At 47.8% G+C, this 20,920-nt stretch overlaps 7 protein-coding genes across 7 annotated transcripts; 3 read left to right on the forward strand and 4 right to left on the reverse strand.

The window, feature by feature from the left end:
- Positions 1–3,103: 3,103 nt before the first annotated feature.
- Positions 3,104–5,069, reverse strand: EDB82DRAFT_258028 (cation efflux protein). Its single transcript, XM_065607329.1, has 8 exons — positions 4,680–5,069; positions 4,578–4,627; positions 4,480–4,524; positions 4,274–4,430; positions 4,136–4,222; positions 3,953–4,077; positions 3,582–3,896; positions 3,104–3,515 (listed from the first exon to the last, which is right to left on the reverse strand). The coding sequence occupies exons 1-8, from the start codon at positions 4,753–4,755 to the stop codon at positions 3,153–3,155; spliced, it is 1,218 nt and encodes a 405-aa protein (XP_065464122.1). The 5' UTR covers positions 4,756–5,069; the 3' UTR covers positions 3,104–3,152.
- Positions 5,070–5,374: 305 nt separating this feature from the next.
- EDB82DRAFT_449350 (uncharacterized protein) lies at positions 5,375–7,776 on the reverse strand. The gene is made up of 6 exons (XM_065607811.1): positions 7,440–7,776; positions 7,294–7,389; positions 6,552–7,190; positions 6,221–6,473; positions 6,005–6,146; positions 5,375–5,955 (listed from the first exon to the last, which is right to left on the reverse strand). Exons 1-6 carry the CDS (start codon positions 7,638–7,640, stop codon positions 5,652–5,654), a joined length of 1,635 nt encoding a protein of 544 aa, XP_065464123.1. The 5' UTR covers positions 7,641–7,776; the 3' UTR covers positions 5,375–5,651.
- Positions 7,777–8,819, reverse strand: EDB82DRAFT_508274 (HotDog domain-containing protein). The gene is made up of 2 exons (XM_065608804.1): positions 8,445–8,819; positions 7,777–8,386 (listed from the first exon to the last, which is right to left on the reverse strand). Exons 1-2 carry the CDS (start codon positions 8,562–8,564, stop codon positions 7,976–7,978), a joined length of 531 nt encoding a protein of 176 aa, XP_065464124.1. The 5' UTR covers positions 8,565–8,819; the 3' UTR covers positions 7,777–7,975.
- Positions 8,813–10,645, forward strand: EDB82DRAFT_508276 (Pex12 amino terminal region-domain-containing protein). Its single transcript, XM_025728259.2, has one exon. The coding sequence runs from the start codon at positions 8,970–8,972 to the stop codon at positions 10,245–10,247; it is 1,278 nt and encodes a 425-aa protein (XP_025582644.1). The 5' UTR covers positions 8,813–8,969; the 3' UTR covers positions 10,248–10,645.
- A 45-nt stretch (positions 10,646–10,690) lies between these two features.
- EDB82DRAFT_465180 (uncharacterized protein) lies at positions 10,691–14,224 on the forward strand. The gene is made up of 5 exons (XM_025728260.2): positions 10,691–11,067; positions 11,120–11,334; positions 11,395–11,837; positions 11,891–12,519; positions 12,574–14,224. Exons 1-5 carry the CDS (start codon positions 10,973–10,975, stop codon positions 14,006–14,008), a joined length of 2,817 nt encoding a protein of 938 aa, XP_025582645.1. The 5' UTR covers positions 10,691–10,972; the 3' UTR covers positions 14,009–14,224.
- On the reverse strand, positions 14,225–15,562 carry EDB82DRAFT_508283 (Metallo-dependent phosphatase-like protein). Its single transcript, XM_065608805.1, has 3 exons — positions 14,877–15,562; positions 14,741–14,822; positions 14,225–14,686 (listed from the first exon to the last, which is right to left on the reverse strand). Exons 1-3 carry the CDS (start codon positions 15,395–15,397, stop codon positions 14,318–14,320), a joined length of 972 nt encoding a protein of 323 aa, XP_065464125.1. The 5' UTR covers positions 15,398–15,562; the 3' UTR covers positions 14,225–14,317.
- Positions 15,563–16,459: 897 nt separating this feature from the next.
- Positions 16,460–19,046, forward strand: EDB82DRAFT_433355 (calcium-activated chloride channel-domain-containing protein; the record flags this gene model as incomplete). Its single annotated transcript, XM_065607725.1, has 8 exons — positions 16,460–16,521; positions 16,572–16,609; positions 16,665–17,554; positions 17,605–17,713; positions 17,767–18,207; positions 18,261–18,807; positions 18,862–18,928; positions 18,987–19,046. 8 exons carry the CDS (start codon positions 16,460–16,462, stop codon positions 19,044–19,046), a joined length of 2,214 nt encoding a protein of 737 aa, XP_065464126.1.
- Between the last annotated feature and the right edge of the window lie 1,874 nt (positions 19,047–20,920).

A 20,920-nucleotide genomic window follows, 5' to 3' on the forward strand; every position in this document is an offset into this window, starting at 1 on the left:
CAAAATGAAATAAAGAAGAGGCCAATCAGAATCATCCACAATTCTATTGGATAGTTGCCTCACGGGTTGGGTTGTTACACCAAAAGAATGCCCCGCGATAAGCACAGCCAAGCCAGTCTTGAGCTTAGGTTAGCTTATGTTTCTGTCCTCCCCCTCATTAGGGATCTACAGGCACGCAAGTACTGAATTTGACAGCGCGCGGCGAAGCAAGTCGAGAAATGACTCGTACAATATTCTCAACAAAGTTACTCCAATGGCTTGGTTTTTATTATGGTTTCGTATTGTTTTCGTTGTTACTCTCGGTTATGAGGCTATAAGTCAAGTCAAGGTATGCCTGGACAAGGCCCAAGCCCAGCACTCACATGAGGTCTGGACTGTCGATCTTCATCCCGTAAGCGGGTCACTGCAACCACATAACTAAAGTAGACTGTTGTCTGTCTATCTGTTATTCTCCGCGGGAAACATCAACGTGATCAAGTGAGAGTAAATACAGAGCTGACACAACGTACAGCCAGTACCCGGAAGAGCCTACCCTATCTCTTGCCTTCTTGTCGGTGAAGAGGAATATCTACCCGGCTTCCGGCTTCGTGCAGCCGCTTTACAGGTAGATTGCAACGGTCAACAACCTCAAGACAGCTATGATGGACGAAATACATGAGGATGACGCTTGAAGCGATATATGGCTCTGAGCTGTCAACCAAACAACACGGTTTCTGTATCCCTTCTGGGGTGTTCGCATATCTAAACAAGATTCGTTGTCCATCCATTCTGGGCATCCTGCTCGATGGCTGCAGCTTCAGACGGTTGCCGATATGCGGCCACGAGATAGATAGATACTTTTGGCCCTTACAACTGTAAACAGCATCGGGATATATGTCTATGTCCGTGTCTGTATCCATGTCTGCTGCGAGATGGAAATGCCGGTCTGAATGATCCATCGGCTACGTATGTTTGTAGCTAACCTCAATGCGAATAGCTGTATTCTTACATAGTAGACTGAAGATCGTGGCTGGTGATTTGTTTATCATACTTAGTAGTCTTTTGTTCTCCCTCAAGTATCATGTTGCTTCGTCAACTCCCTCTCTAACTTTATCTCTCCAGATACCGTTGTCTCGCAACATCATATCATCTCTGTTTAAGAAATCTGGATTTGATACATCATTTTTCTTGTACTCTTCAAAGATGGCTAAGTTCCAGTTGACAATTATGGCGTTCATCACGTGTAGATATGGAACCCCCACAATCTCCACCTTTTATGTACATTCGCCGTCCTTTGATTCTCCTCTCCAAAGCGTCATCCCACCGCCCAAGATCTATTCAGTTGCCCGCTCTTCTACACTATCTGACCATCTACCTGTCTGATATCTTAAACCTGTCTGTCGTAACATATGAGCTGCAGAAGAAGAAAAAAACAAGGGTCCTCGCACGCAACAAGTGCCACTTTGCCAACCCGCCCTAACCCACACTCTAGTCCCACAATGCTAACCATTTGCCGATGCAAAAGACGACTATGAATTACCCACGTTAGCTAACCGACGCATCACTAAGAATTGCTTCACAGATACCCTTGCAGGCCTTTTGCGTGCGTGTGAGAGTGAGAGAAAAAAAATCATCCTTTTTTTCCGGGCACGCGCGCATGGAGCGGTCCGCATGAGTATTTTCTGCTCAACCATCCTTGCTCTTGTTACAGGTCACAATCACATCTTTGTTCGAGGGGTCCTTTCTACCTTGACCAACCAGAATCCCTGTTATGTTATCCTCCTCCGACTGCTTGGGAATCCAAAGCCCGAGGGAGGACCAGGGCAAGGCCAAACCTAAGACTGCATTCGGATCATCGTCTCGGATTTACATTTGCATTCGCATTCGCTGGGTTACGGTAGGGATGGTGGCACTCGATCGGAATTTGATCAACTCCCCCACACCCAGACTCGCGTTGCAGTTGCACAATCAGCGGTTTCGAATGGCTGACAGAGAGAAGAGGGAGGCAAACAGGCAAGCAGGCAAGCAGGCAAGCAATAAACACCTGCTGCATACGGTATCCTATGCTGTGTGTGCTGCCAAACTGCTTGACCGTGTCTGATCACATGGCACAAACTGATTCAGCCACCAAAAGCGCTATTATAAATGCTTTGTCGGCAAATCTTACTTCAAAACTCGTCTTGTATTATATCACTTTCCTCTGTCATTGGGCTGGACCGACTAGTAGTAGGTAGTCATGGGCGGGCCGTCCCTTGGCCGTCTCACTGAAAAGACCAGCTGACTTGTGACAGCAAAGCCACCCATCATCATCATCATTCCCTAGGTATGTACTAAGGTACATACAAGTCCACATGTATGTACATACCCTACATGTACATGCTAGGCTGCCTGTTCTCAGCGCAACGCTAAGACCCTCGTTCACCGCGCTCCATGTTTACCACTCTATGGCATGGTCTTCTTTGCTTCCACAACTATTATACAGCGTTTTAAGTCATGGTAGGCCTCAGATCTGTTGATGCGTGACCCCTCCAGGCTTTTCCCTTCTGGGGTTAGCAGCCTTATCCCACAATCAAGGGTCCAAGTCGAGTGGTGCCACTGAATTGCACCAGTTGCATATCCCATCATGAGGCTGACTGTCAACTGTCAAGGGTCCAATCCTTTGGGAATACACCGGAGTATGCACTGCACTTTCTTCATTCATAACATGTGGTTGTGGCTGACGATAGCATACATGTGTGTAACAAACAGTAAGTAACAGTGAGCTTACTCTGTTGCTGGAGGCTTGTATCATAAGAACCGTCTACAAAGAGTAAACCCTGCTCAACTTGCAACTCAAACCACCCCGTTTTTGAGGCATATGTTACAGCTTCATCAACGTCTCCGGCTTCACCCGCTAGTTGTGCTAACTAATAATTCTTCTCGAAGACTGACTGTCAACGCGTTACCTAGACGGCGGCAAAAATTTGCATCACAGTTCGCTGGCGTAACTCCTTCCAGGGGTCTCCCTTCTTTCTTAGCGTGGCGGAGTGACATGAATATCAAACTTCAAACTTTCGGTCAACTCATCACAGCTTGACCCCTCTTGAACCCCTCTATTGGCGTCGTCTCATTCTCGGTTGATCACTCGGATCGAAAATGAAGTAGCAGGCGACGTCGACACCGCTGATCACTGATCACAGGGTCTTCATCGACATGCAACACCTTAACTCATCGCACAAGCTTCCACAAGTCAATTGGCAGTGTTGTTCGCCTCCTCGTGGCCGCCGAAGTGTGGGTGCACTGTGATTGGCGTCGGCCGATGTTGCCTGAGATTCCGGACCGCTGTCCGATATGGTCACGGGGTTCGAGGCGACGGGTTCAGGCTGTAGTGTTGCTGAGTGAACTCCGTACGCGTGGAGACACTCCATGATTATCTTTGCCTTGTCCGCAAAGCCCTCGAGGGTTCTATCGTCAACGACAATGTGGGCAGTGGCGACAGATTTGCGCTGGTCCAGTCGCCAGATATGCAGTTCATGTACCGACTCGATCCCAGTTATCTACATGCTTGTTAGTTGACCATGGACTTGTAAGATGTACCTCTTCTCGTGAATAGATGTCATCACCTTTTCAATGTCATGCTTGATGTCTTCAAGATTGATGCCCCTCGGTGCAGTTTGTAACAGAATGGCGCCGCTGTTTTTGACAAGTGGCACGGCTGAGGCAAGAATCATGAACGAGATAAAGACTCCAACTGCAGGGTCGGCATAGTATCTTCCTTGCCCTTCAGCCTTCCAAATGATGACCGCTGCAATTATGACGCCAACGTTGTTTATGGCATCTCCTAAAACGTGAATGAACACGCCAAGCATTCCCAGGTCTCTACCTGGGGATTTGATAACCACCGACATATGCCTGTGTCCGTGATGGCTGCTTGTGGTCTGTCAAGTCATGGTCAACAATGGCAATTCTATGGTACGGGTCAAGTTAAACTCACAGGTGTTAAGGGGGCCTCGCACACACTGGTTGTATTATGAGCCATCAAATCAGTATTGTGATGCTGCTCCCCATCGCAGTGGCTGTGTTGCTCATGTCCGTGATGTTCATGTCCATGATCATGCTCTAAAGGAACAAGTAAGCGACATAGTAATAAGCATAGAATATAGCGGTGTTCTCTCACCGTGAAGGAAAGATAGAACCAAAATGTTGAGGGCCAGGCCGGCGCTACCGACTATCAAAATCCATTTTGGCTCCTGGACGTGCACATCTAAAAACATCATCAGCATCGATCAATAGGTCTGCCATATGATCGAATCACCATCGCGAGTAATGCTCACGAATCTTTCAACGGTCTGCACTAGGATACTGACACCCAGCGCCAGGAGAAACACGCCGTTGAAAAAGGCGCCTAGTATCGTTGCTCTTTGCCAGCCGTACGTGGACTGTTGCGGTGCTGGTTTGGCTCGATCTTGCAACTATCTTGGTCAACCATCGGGACACTTATGCCCAGGCATTCCAACTCACCACCAGCGCGACCAGGGCAACGATTATTCCAGTAAGATCGCTAAACTATTATTTGTTAGATTTGAAATAATTGATTTGTGTCGTGGAAGTGTACGTACGTAGTGAAAAGCGTCGGCGATAAGTGCGATGGAATGAGTGTAGAAGCCAACTGCATGTATGTCAGGCCAGGCTTTTATGGGAGGCTCGGAGAGAAAACTGACCAGATAGCTCAGCAGCTAAGAACGAGAATGATAAGCAAATTGTGAATATCAGCCTCTGTTTCTTGGAGATTTTCATCTTGGTTCGTGGGTGTCGGATTGTTTTATGTCAGTCGTGTTGCATGCGTGCGTTCTTGGGGCGAATTGCTCGGTGCAGAGTCTACCTAGGTATAGATCTTGTATGTCAAGGGATCGAACTAGAGAGGATTTCAGTCCGTTTTTATACCTCTCCGGTCATCTCATACGACTGATTCTCTGCGCTCGCGAGGACTAGCTGAATATGCGAGAATTCGTGAACATGCACACAAACAGGGGGCGGTTTGTTGCCAGCCGCCAAATATGCGCACAGCAGAGAACCAGGTTGTGTACAATATTCATATATATCTGACAGCTGCCGACTCGAATCAGATAAGCGAGGCACAAAAAGAAAAAACTGTTATAAAGTAGTTTATCAAGGTTGTTGATTCATGTCGCTATCCGCCATCGGGTTGCGGAACGATTGTTCGGGGTAGCTTTAACTCACCGAGCCGAAGATGGGATACAAGCATGTTTTTGGGATGTTTGAGTCTTGTTTCTCGTTACACGGCATGTATTTGTGGTCAAGGTTTTTGCAGCGCTTGGGCAAATGGTGTTCGTGATGATTGCAGCAATGACAAGCTGGTGCCTACGGGGAAGCAGCTTATCGAAACATGATTCTTCCAAGAATCAGAGGCGTGTTTCATCTTACCATACAAAAACATTGTTCCATTGCTCTACTGTTGTTCACTCAATTTCTCGCTGGTGTGATAGAGTATGCGTACCACCTTTGAGACTAATATAGCCCAGTATTGTGCTCGATCAGACTACAACTATGTTTCCTACTTCGAAGACACAGGTGAGGTTCTCGTGTAATGTACGAAATTTCGAGCAAACTAAGACCTTGACTCATTTGTAGATGACGCATCAAGCTTCCCAGAAAATATATACCGTCAAGCCCTAATTCAACCCCTCACTGTTAATGCTATTCTGCAGGGGTAGACTTGCATCCTGAATTAGACCCGAGAGCTCCTCTTCTACTGCTATGCCTGCCATCTCATCATCTTCGTCTTCCTCATCATCATCCTCGCCGCTATATGGCATTTCCCCTTCTGGGTCGGTTTCGGAGTCTATGTCGATGAGTGTACCATAAGGTAGGAAGAAGTCATTGGGTAGCAAATCGTCCTCCATGGTTTCGACTTGTTCTGGCGTGGCACCCTTCCAAAACGCTGTAGGTCCGGCGGGCCCGTGAACGTCGTAATCACTGAAGTCACAGTTAGTGGTTTGTTGACACGAATTGTCCAAGTTCATACCGGTCGAACCAGTTTCCCACAACACCACGAGCGGAGCGCACGCCTCCTATTTGGATACCCTCACTGCGCCAACGCTCAATGCCATGGAACACCGAAAAAGTCGTCCATCTCACTTCGCCTTCTTTAGTCAAGCGAGCGGTACCTAACATCGAATGTGTCATGTTAGCCTCAAATGGACTTTCCGATTATACCCCTAAGTCACGGGATTCTTCTTACCTCGGATATCAGAGTTTGCATTGTTGTCAAAAGAATCGTCTAAAGAACGAGATACACCTCGAAAGTGGACCACGGGTAGGTCCTGTCCGTCTTCGGGTCCTGGTTCCTCTATTGACGTGACGTTGATACGCATCATGATGAGACGGGTCGCTTCACCCACATCGAGTGTGTGTCGCGGTGCATCAGGTGCGATGAGATCACGGCCTCCGAAGTTGAAGGCGAAGAAGTCGCTATAGTCAAGAAAGCAAACAATCTGAAACCTTATCTGTTAGTTTGATTACCGCACAATAGCTGCTTGATACGACTATAACATCATTGGGGGACAACGAACGCGGTACCATGTGCCTGTGACGCTATAAGGGTCCCGGGCCTCAAGTGAGGTTATGTCGCGAGGTGGAGGAGCCATAAAACTGTTTGGGAATGATCCCGAAAACGGACTGTCCCAAATCTCGCCGAATATGCGTGCCACCCGGCTTCTCGAGCCAATGTTGTGGCCTAGGACGATGAGGATGGCCTCGACTTTTTCCCAGTCAACATTGAACGACCCGTCATTCATGAAGGGACCCCAGCCAGACCAATCAGTGTATTCGCGTAAATCATACACCTTGGAGCATGCATAAGGATACGTCCTGGTAGACCGAAGACGGCCGACATTGAGTATCGGTTTTGAGTACAGGCAGTGAAGGTGGGCGCTCTTTCGCTGGAGAGCACGGTGAGTGTGGTCAGTTGACGTTGGTGCAGAGGCGTTTTCTCTGTTGACTTGACGGACTTCATCCCGTAGACGGTTGAAAAGAGATGAGCCCTGGAGAAAAGCCTCTACTGTCTCATCTTTGCTGAACATACGTTGAAGGAGAGCTGCGTTGCGTGAAGGAGCCTGTGTCGTGGAGAATGTGGTTGTGTCATCTGGAGAAGGAGAAGCATTTTTGAGAAGGCGAGTAACAGTATCGTAAACAAAATCAAGTTCCGATTTCTAAATGATTATCAGTACAGCTCGCAGGTGAAGTTTGGAGTGAGGTGGTTATTTCTTTTCTTTTCTTTTCTTTTCTTTTCTTTTCCCCTCAGTCGCATCTCACCTGCTTGTACGCCTCTTGGCTGGTACATATTCTCGCTAGGTTGACCAAATCTCGGATCTCTTTCTCGTAGTCCAACTTGGAGTCACTTGGTTCATCCTAGAGGGTCAGCACTCGTCTCGTATTTTTACGGTAAACCAAACGCATACCAGTTGGTTCAGGTAAACATCGCGATAGAGCTTCTTGGAGTTGGTTATGTTCTTGAAAGCTGAACAGACACGAGGTAGTCTCATCAAGTCGGCTGGTTCAACCCATTGCAATATATGATGCAATATTTCGGTCGGAAGTTGCAAAATTGGTTGAGCAGTAGGTGTTTGATCCATTATTTGATCTTGAACTATTGTTGCCATTTTCTATGTGTTATTTTTGATGAGTTTGAGATGATTCAAATAAGGCTGTTGCTATTAAATGTAATGACGACAATATGGGATACCGAAGCTTAATAACAGTTGGTAGGCACTGAGACGGACGGAACGGGAACGGGCTGGCATTGAGCGTCGGAGTTAACTTTGGGTGGGGTAGAAAAGGCCGTTGCTTACCCTGCATCGACGGTATAAACGCGACAAGTCAATAAAGACATCGTCGCTTTAGGCTGATAATGATCAACAAGAAAACCTTGGTATAACAATTGATTATGGTCTAAATCTTGTCGCTGTCTTCTAAATTACCCCATCTAATTGCGCGCCTACATCTTGGCTATATCGGCATCAATGTTGACCTTGCCATGCTCAGCTGTCGCTAGCAGTAAGTTGTCGCTTTTTCTCCTCATTGATCCATGCAGAGTCGCCAGTTTCCGACCAATCTGAGTGATAGAGCACTCAATGAGCACCTCAGTCCCAACGGGAACAGGTCGCATGTAGGTAACATTAAGTGTTCGGCTTACACCTAAATGCTGCCAGAAGCCAGGCTTGTTCACCAAAGCGATAGGTAACGTTGTGCACCAGTCAAAGAGCGTAGCCGCGCAGCCACCATGAAGGTTTTGTAACCGGTTGCAATTGTCGGGCTGAACTGTATAGGAGAATACACAAGATGGGTGAGGGCCCTCAGCGTTGCTGGAGACGAGTTCAAGGTGAGGAACGAGAGTGTTCATCCAATCCTAGATTCGGTTCCATGTTAAACGTCTAAGATTTGTCGTGAATATAGGAAATACTCACTCCTTGTTTAGAATGACCGCTCTCGTTGATCGTGAGTTGAAGCCATGCTCTGATCTTATCTTCAGGATTGCCCTCTTTTAGGGTCTTGCGATGGTCATATATGGGCTTTGATTCGGGCATGTTGTATTTGAAGGATGTCTTGACAGATCGGCAGCAGGAACAAATGGTTACTATAAAATACTGAGATATAAGCAGTTCAAGGAGAACTATTGTTGTTACAGTGATACAGTAGAGCAGAGTACCTCGGTTCGTGGTTAAGTTGCTGGTTATTACCCTTTTCAGTCAAGTTTAGTTGAACTACCCCAGAAGCCGAGGCATGGAAGGCAGTTCGGAGAACCAATCCGACGTCACAAGCGTTATCGCAAATAATCTGGGGTCACTAACAAATTGAACTCCACTCTAGATCGGTCTCCTTCTTCAACTTCCGTCCCCAGCTAGGTACCTATCTATCTTTGCATTTATCGCCATCAATTGTAATACTTAATTCATCTAATTTCAACTTCTCTTTCTACAGCGACAGAAATAATGGAGTTCGTCACAGCCCTCAGGGGCACCTTCGACGAGCAGAAGCCTTCGCTCTTCGAAGTTCTTTCCGAGCAACAGCTCAACGCCCTTCTTCCGCCGACCCTCCGCTACCTCCTCACCATCGCGACCCATCGACACCCACGATATCTCCTTAGAATACTAAACTCATTCGATGAGATATATGCTGGAGTAATGCTACTCGTTGAGCGTCATTACTTGCGCACAAGAGGTGGCTCATTCACGGAGCACTTCTATGGCCTCAAGCGCGAAAAGGGCCTCCATGCCGAAGTTCCGCGCGCGAGCATGTCATCTCCTGACATTGTCCGTGAAACCCTAAAACTCACAACCAGAGACGTGTGGAAGAATTTGCTTGTCATTGTCGGCATTCCCTACCTGAAGCGAAAGCTTGACGAGAGCTACGAGGTGAATGCGCCAAGAGCGCTTCTCGGCGCGGCATACACGCGAATGCCAGATAATCCGACGCTTCGTGACCGATTCCTACACTATTACCGATGGTTCTTGAGGAACATATACCCAAGCGTGAATGCTGGCTACTACTTTGCCATGCTTGCCTTCAACGTGGCGTACCTGTTCGACGGAAGCAAATATCACAACCCTCTTCTGTGGTTGATAGGAACACGTATACGAAGAATGTCAGGGGCTGACTACAAGGCGATTGAAGCCTTGACGCAGACACCCGAGACGGGACACACGCCGGGATGGCGGTCCTTGTTAAATCCTCGCGAAATGGGACCTCGCGTCTTGTCAAGCTTGTCGATTTTGCTACCGACAAGTATCTTTGCGCTCAAGTTTCTAGAGTGGTGGTACCAGTCAGATTTCGCAAAGCAACTTTCGCGAAAAGCGACAGAGACCGTTGATTTACCCCCGCCCGTGATATCGGCAGATGGTAAGGGAGGGTCTGATAAGAAGAAGAAAGACAATAAGGAAGAATCCAATGAAGAGGGAGATGCGACCCTTTCAGCCGAGGATGCACCCATTGCCACTCCCTCGCTGCTCCCTGTCTATACTGTTCCCTTTCCCAGCGACTCAGCATTGTGTCCTATTTGCGTCGATGAGATTGTTACACCAACAGCCTGCCAAACTGGCGTGGTCTATTGCTATACGTGTATCCACAAATGGATTGAGGGCCAACATCAGAAGCAGGAGGATTTTATGGAGACGCGCGAGGGTAAGTGGGAGAGTGGCCAAGGGAGGTGCGCAGTCACAGGAAGAAGGGTTCTGGGCGGAACCGAAGGCCTAAGGCGGATAATGGTATAGAGAAAACGACATTTATTGTACAATACTGCACTGCATGCGTCACAAAGGAGATTGTTTCTTAAAGTTGGTCGGCGCGCAATGTTCGATACCCAGGGTGTTTTGGATGTCTCACCCTTTTTTAATTCAAATAGAATGACCATTTCTCGATGCGGGACGATATCGCAATTGCATCTCTGGGTTCTGGAATGTATTAGTGTCTCGCTGTTTCATTAAACGTCTACTGTACCTGCATTTGTATACTATCATCGACGCCAACCGCTTGGTGTCTCACCTTGATTCCCGCCGTTTTGAGGCGATTTAGAAGCCAGCCACACCCTGGGACAGAGGGTGAATGAAATGGAATGTATAAGATGGCGCGCAAAGAGGTCTACCTTGACCTTTCTGTGGCGACTTACGACATGGCCACGGCTACAATGACGAGCTAATGCAAAGCATTACATTCTCTATGACAGACCCTGCACAATACTATTGGCTTGACCAAGAACCTCATGGTGTCTCAGAATAGTGTCACGACCTCTTGTCTACTGGGAAAGCATATGCTTTCAATCGCTTTCCAACCACTGCTGAATTCCATATGCGGGTGGTGTTCACCGTGTCAGGCAATAAACCGCAAAAGAATTAAAGATGCACTGCTGCCCGCGGTTGTTAAAGATGAAACGACTCATCTCTTCTGACAACTTCTCAACTCTTGTTCTTATCCCGTCTCACTGTCTTTGTGCTCCGTGATGGCGTACTCACTGGTTACCTCCTTCATTGGAGAGTCTCTTCTCTCTGGCTTCGAGTGGTTCAACGGAACTGATCTTTCCAATGGATTTGTACAGTAAGATTGTTCAACACAGATTTTGACTGACTTGTTACTAACAACAAAATAGATATCAGGACCTCCCAGGTGCCTTCAAAAATGGGCTATACTCTGTTGATCCCTTCAGTGAAACCGTGCAGCTGAGACCCGATTCTCGTCGCAAGTATGGGTTGGATGAAGGACGGCCAAGCATTCGACTTGAGAGCAAAGAATCCTACCAGTATGGCTTGTTCATTGCAGATTTCCAACACATGCCCATTTCACAATGCGGTACCTGGCCAGCCTGTAAGTTTTGATCAATCCTTTGCTCCAGGTTCGAGATGTGAACTGACACGATGGACCCAGTCTGGGCCTACGGAGACAATTGGCCTATGGGCGGCGAGATTGATATCCTTGAGGGTGCCAACCTTGCCTGTACTAACATCATGTCTGCGCATACAGCCGAGGGCTGCATTCTTGATCCCGCAGACTCAAACCTCTTCTCCGGCATACGTCGCAACCTGGATTGTGGTGTTGGTACAAATAACGTTGGATGTGGTTTTAACCCTCCTGAAAGTGACACTTCCTCCTACGGTGATGGCTTCAACGCCATTGGCGGCGGCGTATACGCTATGGAATGGGACTCAGAATACATTTCGATCTGGCATTTTCCAAGAGGAGCGATCCCAGCCGATATCGAGGCCAAGCGACCCGATCCTAGAAAATGGGGTTTGCCACAGAGTCTGTTTGGCGGCGCCAAGTGCAATGTCGATGAATATTTCAGCGATATGAAGCTTGTTTTAAACATTGTGAGCGATAAACCATTTAGTTTTGATAGTGACCTGCTAACTGATTTGACCAGAACTTTTGCGGCGACTACGGCGAAGGCACTTGGGGAAGCTCCAAGGTCTGCAAAGCTCTTGCGCCGACTTGTAAGGAGTATGTTGCGAACAACCCTACTGCATTCAGGGAGGCGTACTTCGATGTTAGCTACATAGACGTCTACACACGCCTTGGAGGAGAAATACCACCAGTCCTTCCATCGTCTGCTGGCAAGGCATCTACACAAGCCTCAGATGTTATTATCCCCGGAGCGTCCGCCACCAATACCCCAATGTCAGGAAAACCCGTGTTCCCAGGCACAGCTTTCCCCGGCAACAGCACCATCACCACCCGTACCGATCTCAAGGAGAAGGCTACACAGTCAGAGGAACCAACGACTACTACCACATTGACGTTAACAGGCGTCTCGTCAATTTTGGTTACTATTCCCGGCTCTGGTACCGACGCCCCAACTGTTACGCCTCTTCCCATCGCTACTGGTGGTAAATCAGTCAACCCTTCCAAGATTGGCGATTATTCATACCTTGGCTGCTTTGGCTCACAGACCGGTTTCCAGACTTTCGACTTGGCTGATGATAGTGATGATATGACTGTCGAGAGATGTGTTGGTGCCTGCAATGGACTGACATACGTTGGCCTCTTTGAGGGGTAAGTCACTGTATCAACGTATGAGAAAGTTATAACGATTGACATCCCTGATAGAAACTGTTATTGCGCATCTGTCCTTGATGGCGACACCCTTGCTGTCAGCAACGAGACCTCATGCAATCGCCCTTGCCCTGGAGACGATAGCCAGTTCTGTGGTGGAATGGTCACTCAGAACACCAGAGCTAGGTTCAGACGAACCACTCCTCTGCGCCGGGACGCACCTAGCAACGCTCTCCTGACAATCTATGCCGATATTTCTGACGTTGAACAACCCGAAGTCCCTCCTGCTATGGGACCCGGTACCAATGGTGCCTCCACCGATAACGGCAACAGCCAAGGAGTTTCGGCCGCTGATGAACCAGAGGACCCTACTGCCTCGGATGACAGCACCAGCCAAGGAGGTTCAACGGCTGATTCCACTACCTCGGATGGTGATGGTTCTCAAGGAGACTCGACTACTAATGAACTAAATGATTCTACTGCCTCGAATGACAACACTAGTCAAAGAGGCTCAGAGTCTGATGACTCAGATATTCTTGTTGTCTCAAATGACAATATTGACGCATCGCTTGCTGGATCAGCCTCCTCGGAATGGTCAAGCCCTAAGGGAAACTCAGACGATGAAAATCACACAGGCGACCAAGATGATACGGACAGCGACTCTATCTTGTCCGATTCCGCTAGTGTGGTCGTATCTAGCGATCAGCATGCTGCTCCAGTTGCGGCTCTTGGCTCCGCATCTGATGGTCTGGTTCTCGGAGCTGCCCAGTCTGCCGCTGATTTCAACCAAGAGCCAGTCTTAAGCACGATAACGTACTTTACCGGCATGCCCTCCAACCCTGGGTCACTGGTTCCTCAACAGAGCATTATCGCCATCTCGTACGAAAAGTGCGATTACTGCGAGACCCCTGAGTTGATCAAGCCGCCGATGGAGACGAAGGTCGTCGAGTGTGACGGTTGTGGCCCCAATGGTGAGGACACCGTTACGTTGACCGTTCCAATCTCTGTTACCGTCACTGTCCCTGGTGCAAGCACAGAACAAGCACAGCAGACTGAGAACGCTGCTGCTGAGGCCGTCACATCGTACGGAAGCAGTCCAGAACAGCCTCCGCGTAACTCCACTATTCCCCCTGTGGTGCCGAACGGAATGGGTGGCGATGTAGAAGACGGAGAGTCTCCCGAGGTTACGACTATTGTGATAACATACTTGACAACTCAGTTCGTCAAATATGGCACCTCCACAGACTCGGTATCTACTGTGACAAGGACAGCTCGAAGAACAGTTGTTGTCACTATTTCTAACTCTGGACAAATGAGTATCCTGCCTGTCCCATCCCCTGGACACCCAAACACACCAGTTGCCCTTGCTACACCGACACCTGGCGCACCTAGTCAGCCGGTTGCTGTAGCTGCGGCATCATCTAGAAGAGATGATGTGTTTATTTACTTTGCCATCGTGGCGATGGCGATTCTGGCCTTGACGTTGTAAACTGGGTCGGTTTGAGGTTTAAAATACTGTGCATAATTCTTCTTTTTCCTCTTCTTTCTATGGGATTTAATAATGGGAACACAGGATACATAAAAACATAGACAGAGCCGGATGGGGCTTGATGGGGTTATCTATATCATGTGTGGTTGATATTTCCTTTGTCCTTGTTACGATATATTAAGCTTAATACGAGATAATACCACAAGATCATATTTCAGTTGTTTATCTTGTACCCTCAAAGATGTCATTTATTAGTTCAGGAAAATGGACAAATTTGCAGATATATGCGCGTATATATAACGAGCCTTTTTAAATCTCAACGACAACGGCCCTACTTTTAACCTTGCCCGAGTTTCCTTTCATCTGAGCAGCATTAACCATCAAGCTGCCATTGTTACTTCCAGGACCCGACATGATCCACTTCCAGGCCACGGCGTGAACTCCTTGAGCTAGGAAGCGTAAATAATCGAGCCAAGCCTCATTGGGGATAAAATCTAGAATTGGACCACGACGGGGTCGCGACATGATACGCTCGTATGTCTCCTGGAAGTTATCAAAAAAAACAGATTCTTTGCCATATGCATAATGGACGTGACCAAAGACATGAAGACGAGGCTTCACTCGCCAGACTTCGCGAAGGAGGTTGCTGTCGCCCAGGCCAAGATCAAGATGATGTTTCTGACCTGTGTAAGCTGCAAGAATCTGAAGGCGAGAAGGATGTCTGGATCTTACAGGAGGACAGTGTGTGATGAGGATATCAGTTTGAGGCGGCACCTTGCTCAACCAGGGATGGTTATCAGTAGCATACTGGAAACTAGAAGCATGCATCATTAGTTTCATTCCTTTGATTAGGTAGGCATATACTCACGCAAACTCTTTAGGGCCAATTTCTGGGATATCAGGCACGCCAAAGATATTGACAGTTCGACCCTTGACTTTTTGTACAGTCAAGCCACTCTCAAGGTAAATAAGACCGTCCATGTTAGGCTTTGCGCCTGAGCGCGCATCCTCTTCAGGGCGACTCTTTTGATCGAACCAGCTATCATGGTTACCTGCAACGACAACTTTGACGGGATGGGGCTGTTCCTTGAGCCAGTCGAGCTGCTTTTGAATATCTGATACGGTGCCAGCATCTGTGAGATCGCCTGCATGAATAAGAATATCGCCCCTGGGAATGTCGACTTTGAGATCGTGTGTGTCGGAGATGCAGACAACGTGAATAGCGGGCTTGTTGCGAGGCGGAAGAAAGGGACGACCACGGAGAAGGAGTACAATGTGATAGAATAAGTAGGCGATGTATGTCAGAGGTGATGAGAGGAAGTGGTCGATGAGAGTCATGGGCTCCCATTGATCACGGCGCCGAAGGCCGACATAGGAGAGGAGACCCATGGTATGAGATGAGGCTCAATTGAATAGAACTAGATTAGATCCAGTGCCTTTCGTTTGTGTGGAGAGCTCTACGATTGGGCTGTAGAGTAGAGTAGAGTAGTGGCTCTAGCTATAGTGATAACTATAGCTGGATGTGAGAGTGAAATGGAATTGATGGACGGATTGGATGGATGTTAGTGGAGTGAGCATCATGACGAAAGCAGTGTCTATCCGCTATAAACGGCCCCACATTGACGCTAACTTGACAGCAACCATCCCATTATCCATGCGCGCCATAACTACCTAGATACCTTTGAGTTAGTAGTTCTTATGTTCTATAATTATGAGATCGGAGACGATGGTTTATTAGATTTCTAGTTGGAAATAGGTTATACATGATGAATTAAGAGTAGCTGGTTGATTTTGTACACTAATATCAATATTTGTCGAGGTATTCACAGTTCAATTATGGCCTGGCCACTTAAAGCACTGGTGGCGATTTTAGCATGTGAAAGCCACTGGTATGCTCCAAGCTTGAGTTGTATCCTAAGTACTAAGGCAGATAATAAGTTGTCAACAATTCTTCCTTTCGAGGTTATGGAAACATAAACAAAGGTTCATAACATCTGTTACCACTGACTGGATACGCTATGGACATATATCTTATTTATAAAGCGTAGAATATCCATCAAAAAGACCCAAGCACAGACCATGTCCATCAACAAAGTTGAATCTAATGGTGACGTCGCTCTAAAACTCCCCCACTTGAGCACTGAAAACTGAAAGCTCAAGCTAAAGCTATAGCTTCCCTCAGCTGGAGTGTCTCCATGGCTTGGCTTCCATGCTTGGAAGAGCTGCAGCTAAAGCTTGTTTCTCCAACATCCATTCTTGTCCACATCGTCATCGACCCAACCTAATTGGATTGCTCAATACATTTATCCCTGTTTTGCTCTTGTCTTCTTCCAGTGTCGATAACATCTTCTATTAACCTCCTCTCCCTCTTCTTCCTCTATCTTGTGGCATCATCTTCCTCTGCTCAATAGCCAAGTAGGGCATCAACTACACCATCTAACTTTGCCAAACATGTCCAACCTTAAGGACCTGTACGGCCAGTCTGGCGACAAGTCTCAGGCCAGTAACTTTGGGTGAGTAGCAAACGGCCCCCAAACTCAATCATCATACCTAACGAATGCAGTGTCGACTTTGTTATCCACTACAAAGTCCCTCCATCAGGTAAGCCCTTGGCGTTCAAGCTCGACAACCTACATACGTTCTAACACGACGACAGAACGCGCTGAAGCTGAAGCCGGCTTTGTCCAACTCATTCAAGCCCTCACAACCGTCGGTCTAGCCACTGAAGTCCGTCATGGCAACAGCGATTCCCTCCTTGTCTTCGTCAAGATTGCCTCCTCCGATCTCTTCGCAAAGCAAGTCTACCGTGCCCGTCTCGGAGACTGGCTCCACGGTGTCCGAGTTTCAGCTCCCCCGAGCGATGTCAACCAAGCCCTGGAGGATGAGCCCGTTGTCGAAGCTGAGCGACTGCGCTTGATCTACCTTATGATCACCAAACCTCGCGACGAAGGCGGCGCCGGAATCACAACCTCCAACTCAAACTGGAAATACGTCGATTCTGTGTTTCCTTTACACAGCCACAACTTCAACAAGCAATGGATCAAGAAATGGAGCAGCAAGTCTACTCTAGAGCAGGCTGATATCGACGAAATTCGAGACAAATTTGGTGAAAGTGTAGCCTTTTACTTCGCTTTCCTACGATCCTACTTCCGCTTCCTCGTCTTCCCCGCTGGTTTCGGCTTTGTCGCATGGCTTCTGCTGGGTCAATTCTCATTTCTCTATGCCTTGCTTTGCGGTCTCTGGTCCGTTGTCTTCTTCGAGTACTGGAAGAAGAAGGAAATCGACTTGGCCGTACAATGGGGTGTCCGTGGAGTGTCCAGCATTCAGCAGGCAAGACCCGAGTTTGAGTGGGATCGTGAAGCCGAAGACCCTGTCACTGGAGAAGCCGTCAAGGTTTACGAACCTATGAAGCGCATCAAGACTCAGCTGCTCCAGATTCCCTTCGCATTGGCTGCCGTTATTGCTTTGGGTGCTCTGATCGTCACCTGCAACTCTCTCGAGGTCTTCATCAACGAAGTCTACACTGGCCCCGGCAAGCAATATCTGGTGAGAATAACGACTATTACTCTTCGCCATCACAGCTAACACATATCCAGGCGTTCTTGCCGACTGTGTTTCTTGTTCTTGGCACCCCAACTATCTCCAGCTTGCTTATGAGTGCTGCAGAGAAGTTAAACTCTATGGAGAACTATGCTACAGTTGATGGTGTGTAACCAACCACCTGTATCCTTAACCAGGATTTCTACTGACATCCAAAGCCCACGACGCTGCTCTCATTCAAAAGCAATTTGTCCTTAACTTCATGACCTCTTACATGGCTCTCTTCTTCACAGCCTTTGTCTACATTCCTTTTGGTCATGTTCTGGTTCCGTTCCTCGAGTTCTGGAGAAAGACGGCTCAGGTTGTCACTTTCAGCGACAAGCCACTACCGACACAAAACTTTCAGATCAACCCTGCTCGGATCAGCAACCAAATGTTTTACTTCACCGTCACTGCCCAGATTGTTAACTTTGTTACAGAAGTTGTCGTCCCTTACGTCAAGCGAGAGGCGTTTCAGAAAGCCAAGGAGCTCAAATCTAAGCCCAAGATTCAGGATGACCACGAGGAAGAGGCCGAGTTTCTTGAGCGTGTGCGCAAGGAGTGCACACTCGAGGTGTACGATGTCTCGGGAGACTACCGTGAGATGGTTATACAGTTCGGTAAGCTGACGTTGGCAATCTCTTGTGAAACCAAATATCTAACAAGTGCACAGGTTACGTTGCCATGTTCTCGGTTGCTTGGCCATTGGCAGCTTGCTGCTATCTTGTCAACAACTGGGTTGAATTGAGATCGGACGCTCTCAAGATTGCCATCAGTAGCCGACGTCCGATTCCTTGGCGAACGGATTCGATCGGTCCCTGGTTGACTGCTCTCAGCTTCCTCTCTTGGCTCGGAAGCATCACCAGTGCTGCTATTGTGTACCTTTGTAGTGGTGCCCGAGGTCATGGTTCTCATGGCACGCCGTCTCCCTTGAAAGCTTGGGGCCTGCTTCTGAGTATTCTTCTTGCTGAACACTTCTATTTGGCTGTGCAGCTTGCAGTACGATATGTTCTCAGCAAGCTCGATAGTCCTGGTGAGCAGAAGGAACGCAAAGAGCGGTTCATAATGAAGAGAAAGCTTCTCGAGGAAAACATTGGTCAAGGTGCATCCGAGAAGGCTTCTGTTCCTGGTATCGACCAGAGCGAGAAGATCACCCGTGCGGCTCTAGAAGAGGAGGCCCGTCAAACCTCCATTCGAGGTCACGGAACTCCAGAGGAGATGTGAGTGGACTTGAACCGATTGTGGTTATGTGTGGGAACTAATACAGGATATAGGTTTTGGCAACGTCAACGAGGCATGAACGAAACCATTGATGTTGGACGCAGAATGATTGAGCAGCAGGTAAGTTGTCGGAAACACAGGTTTTGTTTGGACGAGCTCAAGCTAACAATCATAGAAGGTTGCTGCCCAGAAAAATGGACAGAGCAAACCTCCCGTCCCAAGCGTGAAGGCTTCCTGAGAAGCTTGGCATAGTTGAAGCAAACAAAAGGAGATTTCTATGACTTTGGAAGAAATAAGCGATAGGAATTGGTTGTTGAAAGGGTGGTAATAGCATACAGGCGATTACGAGCTTATGATTGACACGGATGGCTTTATTCACATAAACGGAGTGCCTTTGTTCTGAAATAAAACATGTTTAAATACCATTGTCTTACCACTCCTGTCCCAGTCATAATAGCAAGATTTTACCTAAAAGAAGGACGAATGTCGAAATATGAAGACACGGGCCAGAAAACGCCACGGCAAGGCAGTGGTGAGAGAGGCTGCAGAAGAGGGGGAAGTTTGGCACGTGTGTCACTATAACAGGGCGAAAGAGGCTGTGCTGTGATATCATGACTGATTGCGGTAATGAGAGTTCTATTGTCTGGACTCATTATCAAAATCCCTCTAAGCTATCAGACTTTGAGGAAACCCCATCGATCAATCAAAATCTCCTTGAGACAGACGTGAACCATAGACTGTTTCTTCGACTGATGAAATGATATGCAAGTCAACTGTTGGAAACCTTTCTATAGTCTTGACAGAGACATCATGATGCTTTAGGGTAACCTAACGCACGTTCTCTACAGATCGCAAGCCCGCTAGGATTCTTCCAAACTTTATATATCTCGTTCTAGTTCTGCGTTAGGACCCAACTATCCCAGGGACTTGGGACTCAAATGAAGCCCCGAATGATCAGCGCCGTCATGTTGTATTTGGATCTGCAATGTGCGTGATCCGGACTGCTAGGCTACCCCATGATTGTCGTGATCCACATTGTGGTGTTTCTGATGGACCCAGCCTCCACGATATGTTTTATCAATAAAACAAGAAGAAAAGACCGGACCATGTTGTCACGGTCCTCCCATCCTTATGTTACTCACTGCAGCCATATGGTGCTTGATGATTCTATGCACCGGTTCGCAAGTCGGGACTAATCTGTCGTAGCCGCCATAGGTAGTAGCTAAGTACTGTGTACCTATGAACAACTTCAGTCATTCAATTCTCACGAATTTCGATCAGAAAGAGTCTCCGTTCAAAACCATATCCCCTGACTAGTCCTTATTTCCCCTGTTTGTCATGCCTGTTACCGAGAGTATCGACCGAGGCCTTTGATTAATTGTCCACTTTAAGGAAAGGTGAAGTATAATCTGCTGCACGAGACAATGACACTTGAAAGCAAGTCCCCCAATCCCGTTGCACATATCCGTCAACGTGGGCAGCGGCAAGTGGAGAACCTCCGCCTTTTTATCACTTTGAAAGGATTCAACCCTTGTTTGCGCTAGTTGGGACCAAGCTACCTATCACTACAAGTTAGCACCTCTTGAACCTAATCTGCTGGAGAACAAACTCATTCGAGAACCCAGATATTATGAGAACTTCTGGATCTAGAGCTTCGGAGATGGCGCCATGGATATCTTAACTCTCACCGGCGCCCGGCTCCCGGTCGGCCAATCGTGTACTACAGGCGCTCACATGCTGCATGGCACCTCGTCAAGTATAGGCAACAAAGACCACAGAGAGGGCTAGTCTTGGGCCAGGCTAACCCTAGGGCTACTGCACCGCTGTAGATTCCAGCTTTCAGCTCATGTGCTAGTCTAGTGTGCCTTGGTGAGTGCCCGGTTACTTACTGTATTGTACCGTACCGCCAACAAGCCAGGCCAGGCCATGCCATAGTAAAGATACAAGATCCCCTTGTTGGTCTGTTTCATTTTCTCTTCTTCTTTCATATCCAAGTTAGTCACCAAGAACCTTCGTGGCTTTCTTTGCCGAATCTGCCCTGTCGTGTGATGATCCCCCCTCTTCATTTTAACCCCCCAGTTTGAGTCCCTCATTGACTTACACGCCAATACA

The sequence above is a fragment of the Fusarium venenatum genome (genome assembly GCF_020744135.1).
Source record: "Fusarium venenatum strain MPI-CAGE-CH-0201 chromosome Unknown EDB82scaffold_3, whole genome shotgun sequence".
Lineage (NCBI taxonomy): Eukaryota > Fungi > Ascomycota > Sordariomycetes > Hypocreales > Nectriaceae > Fusarium > Fusarium venenatum.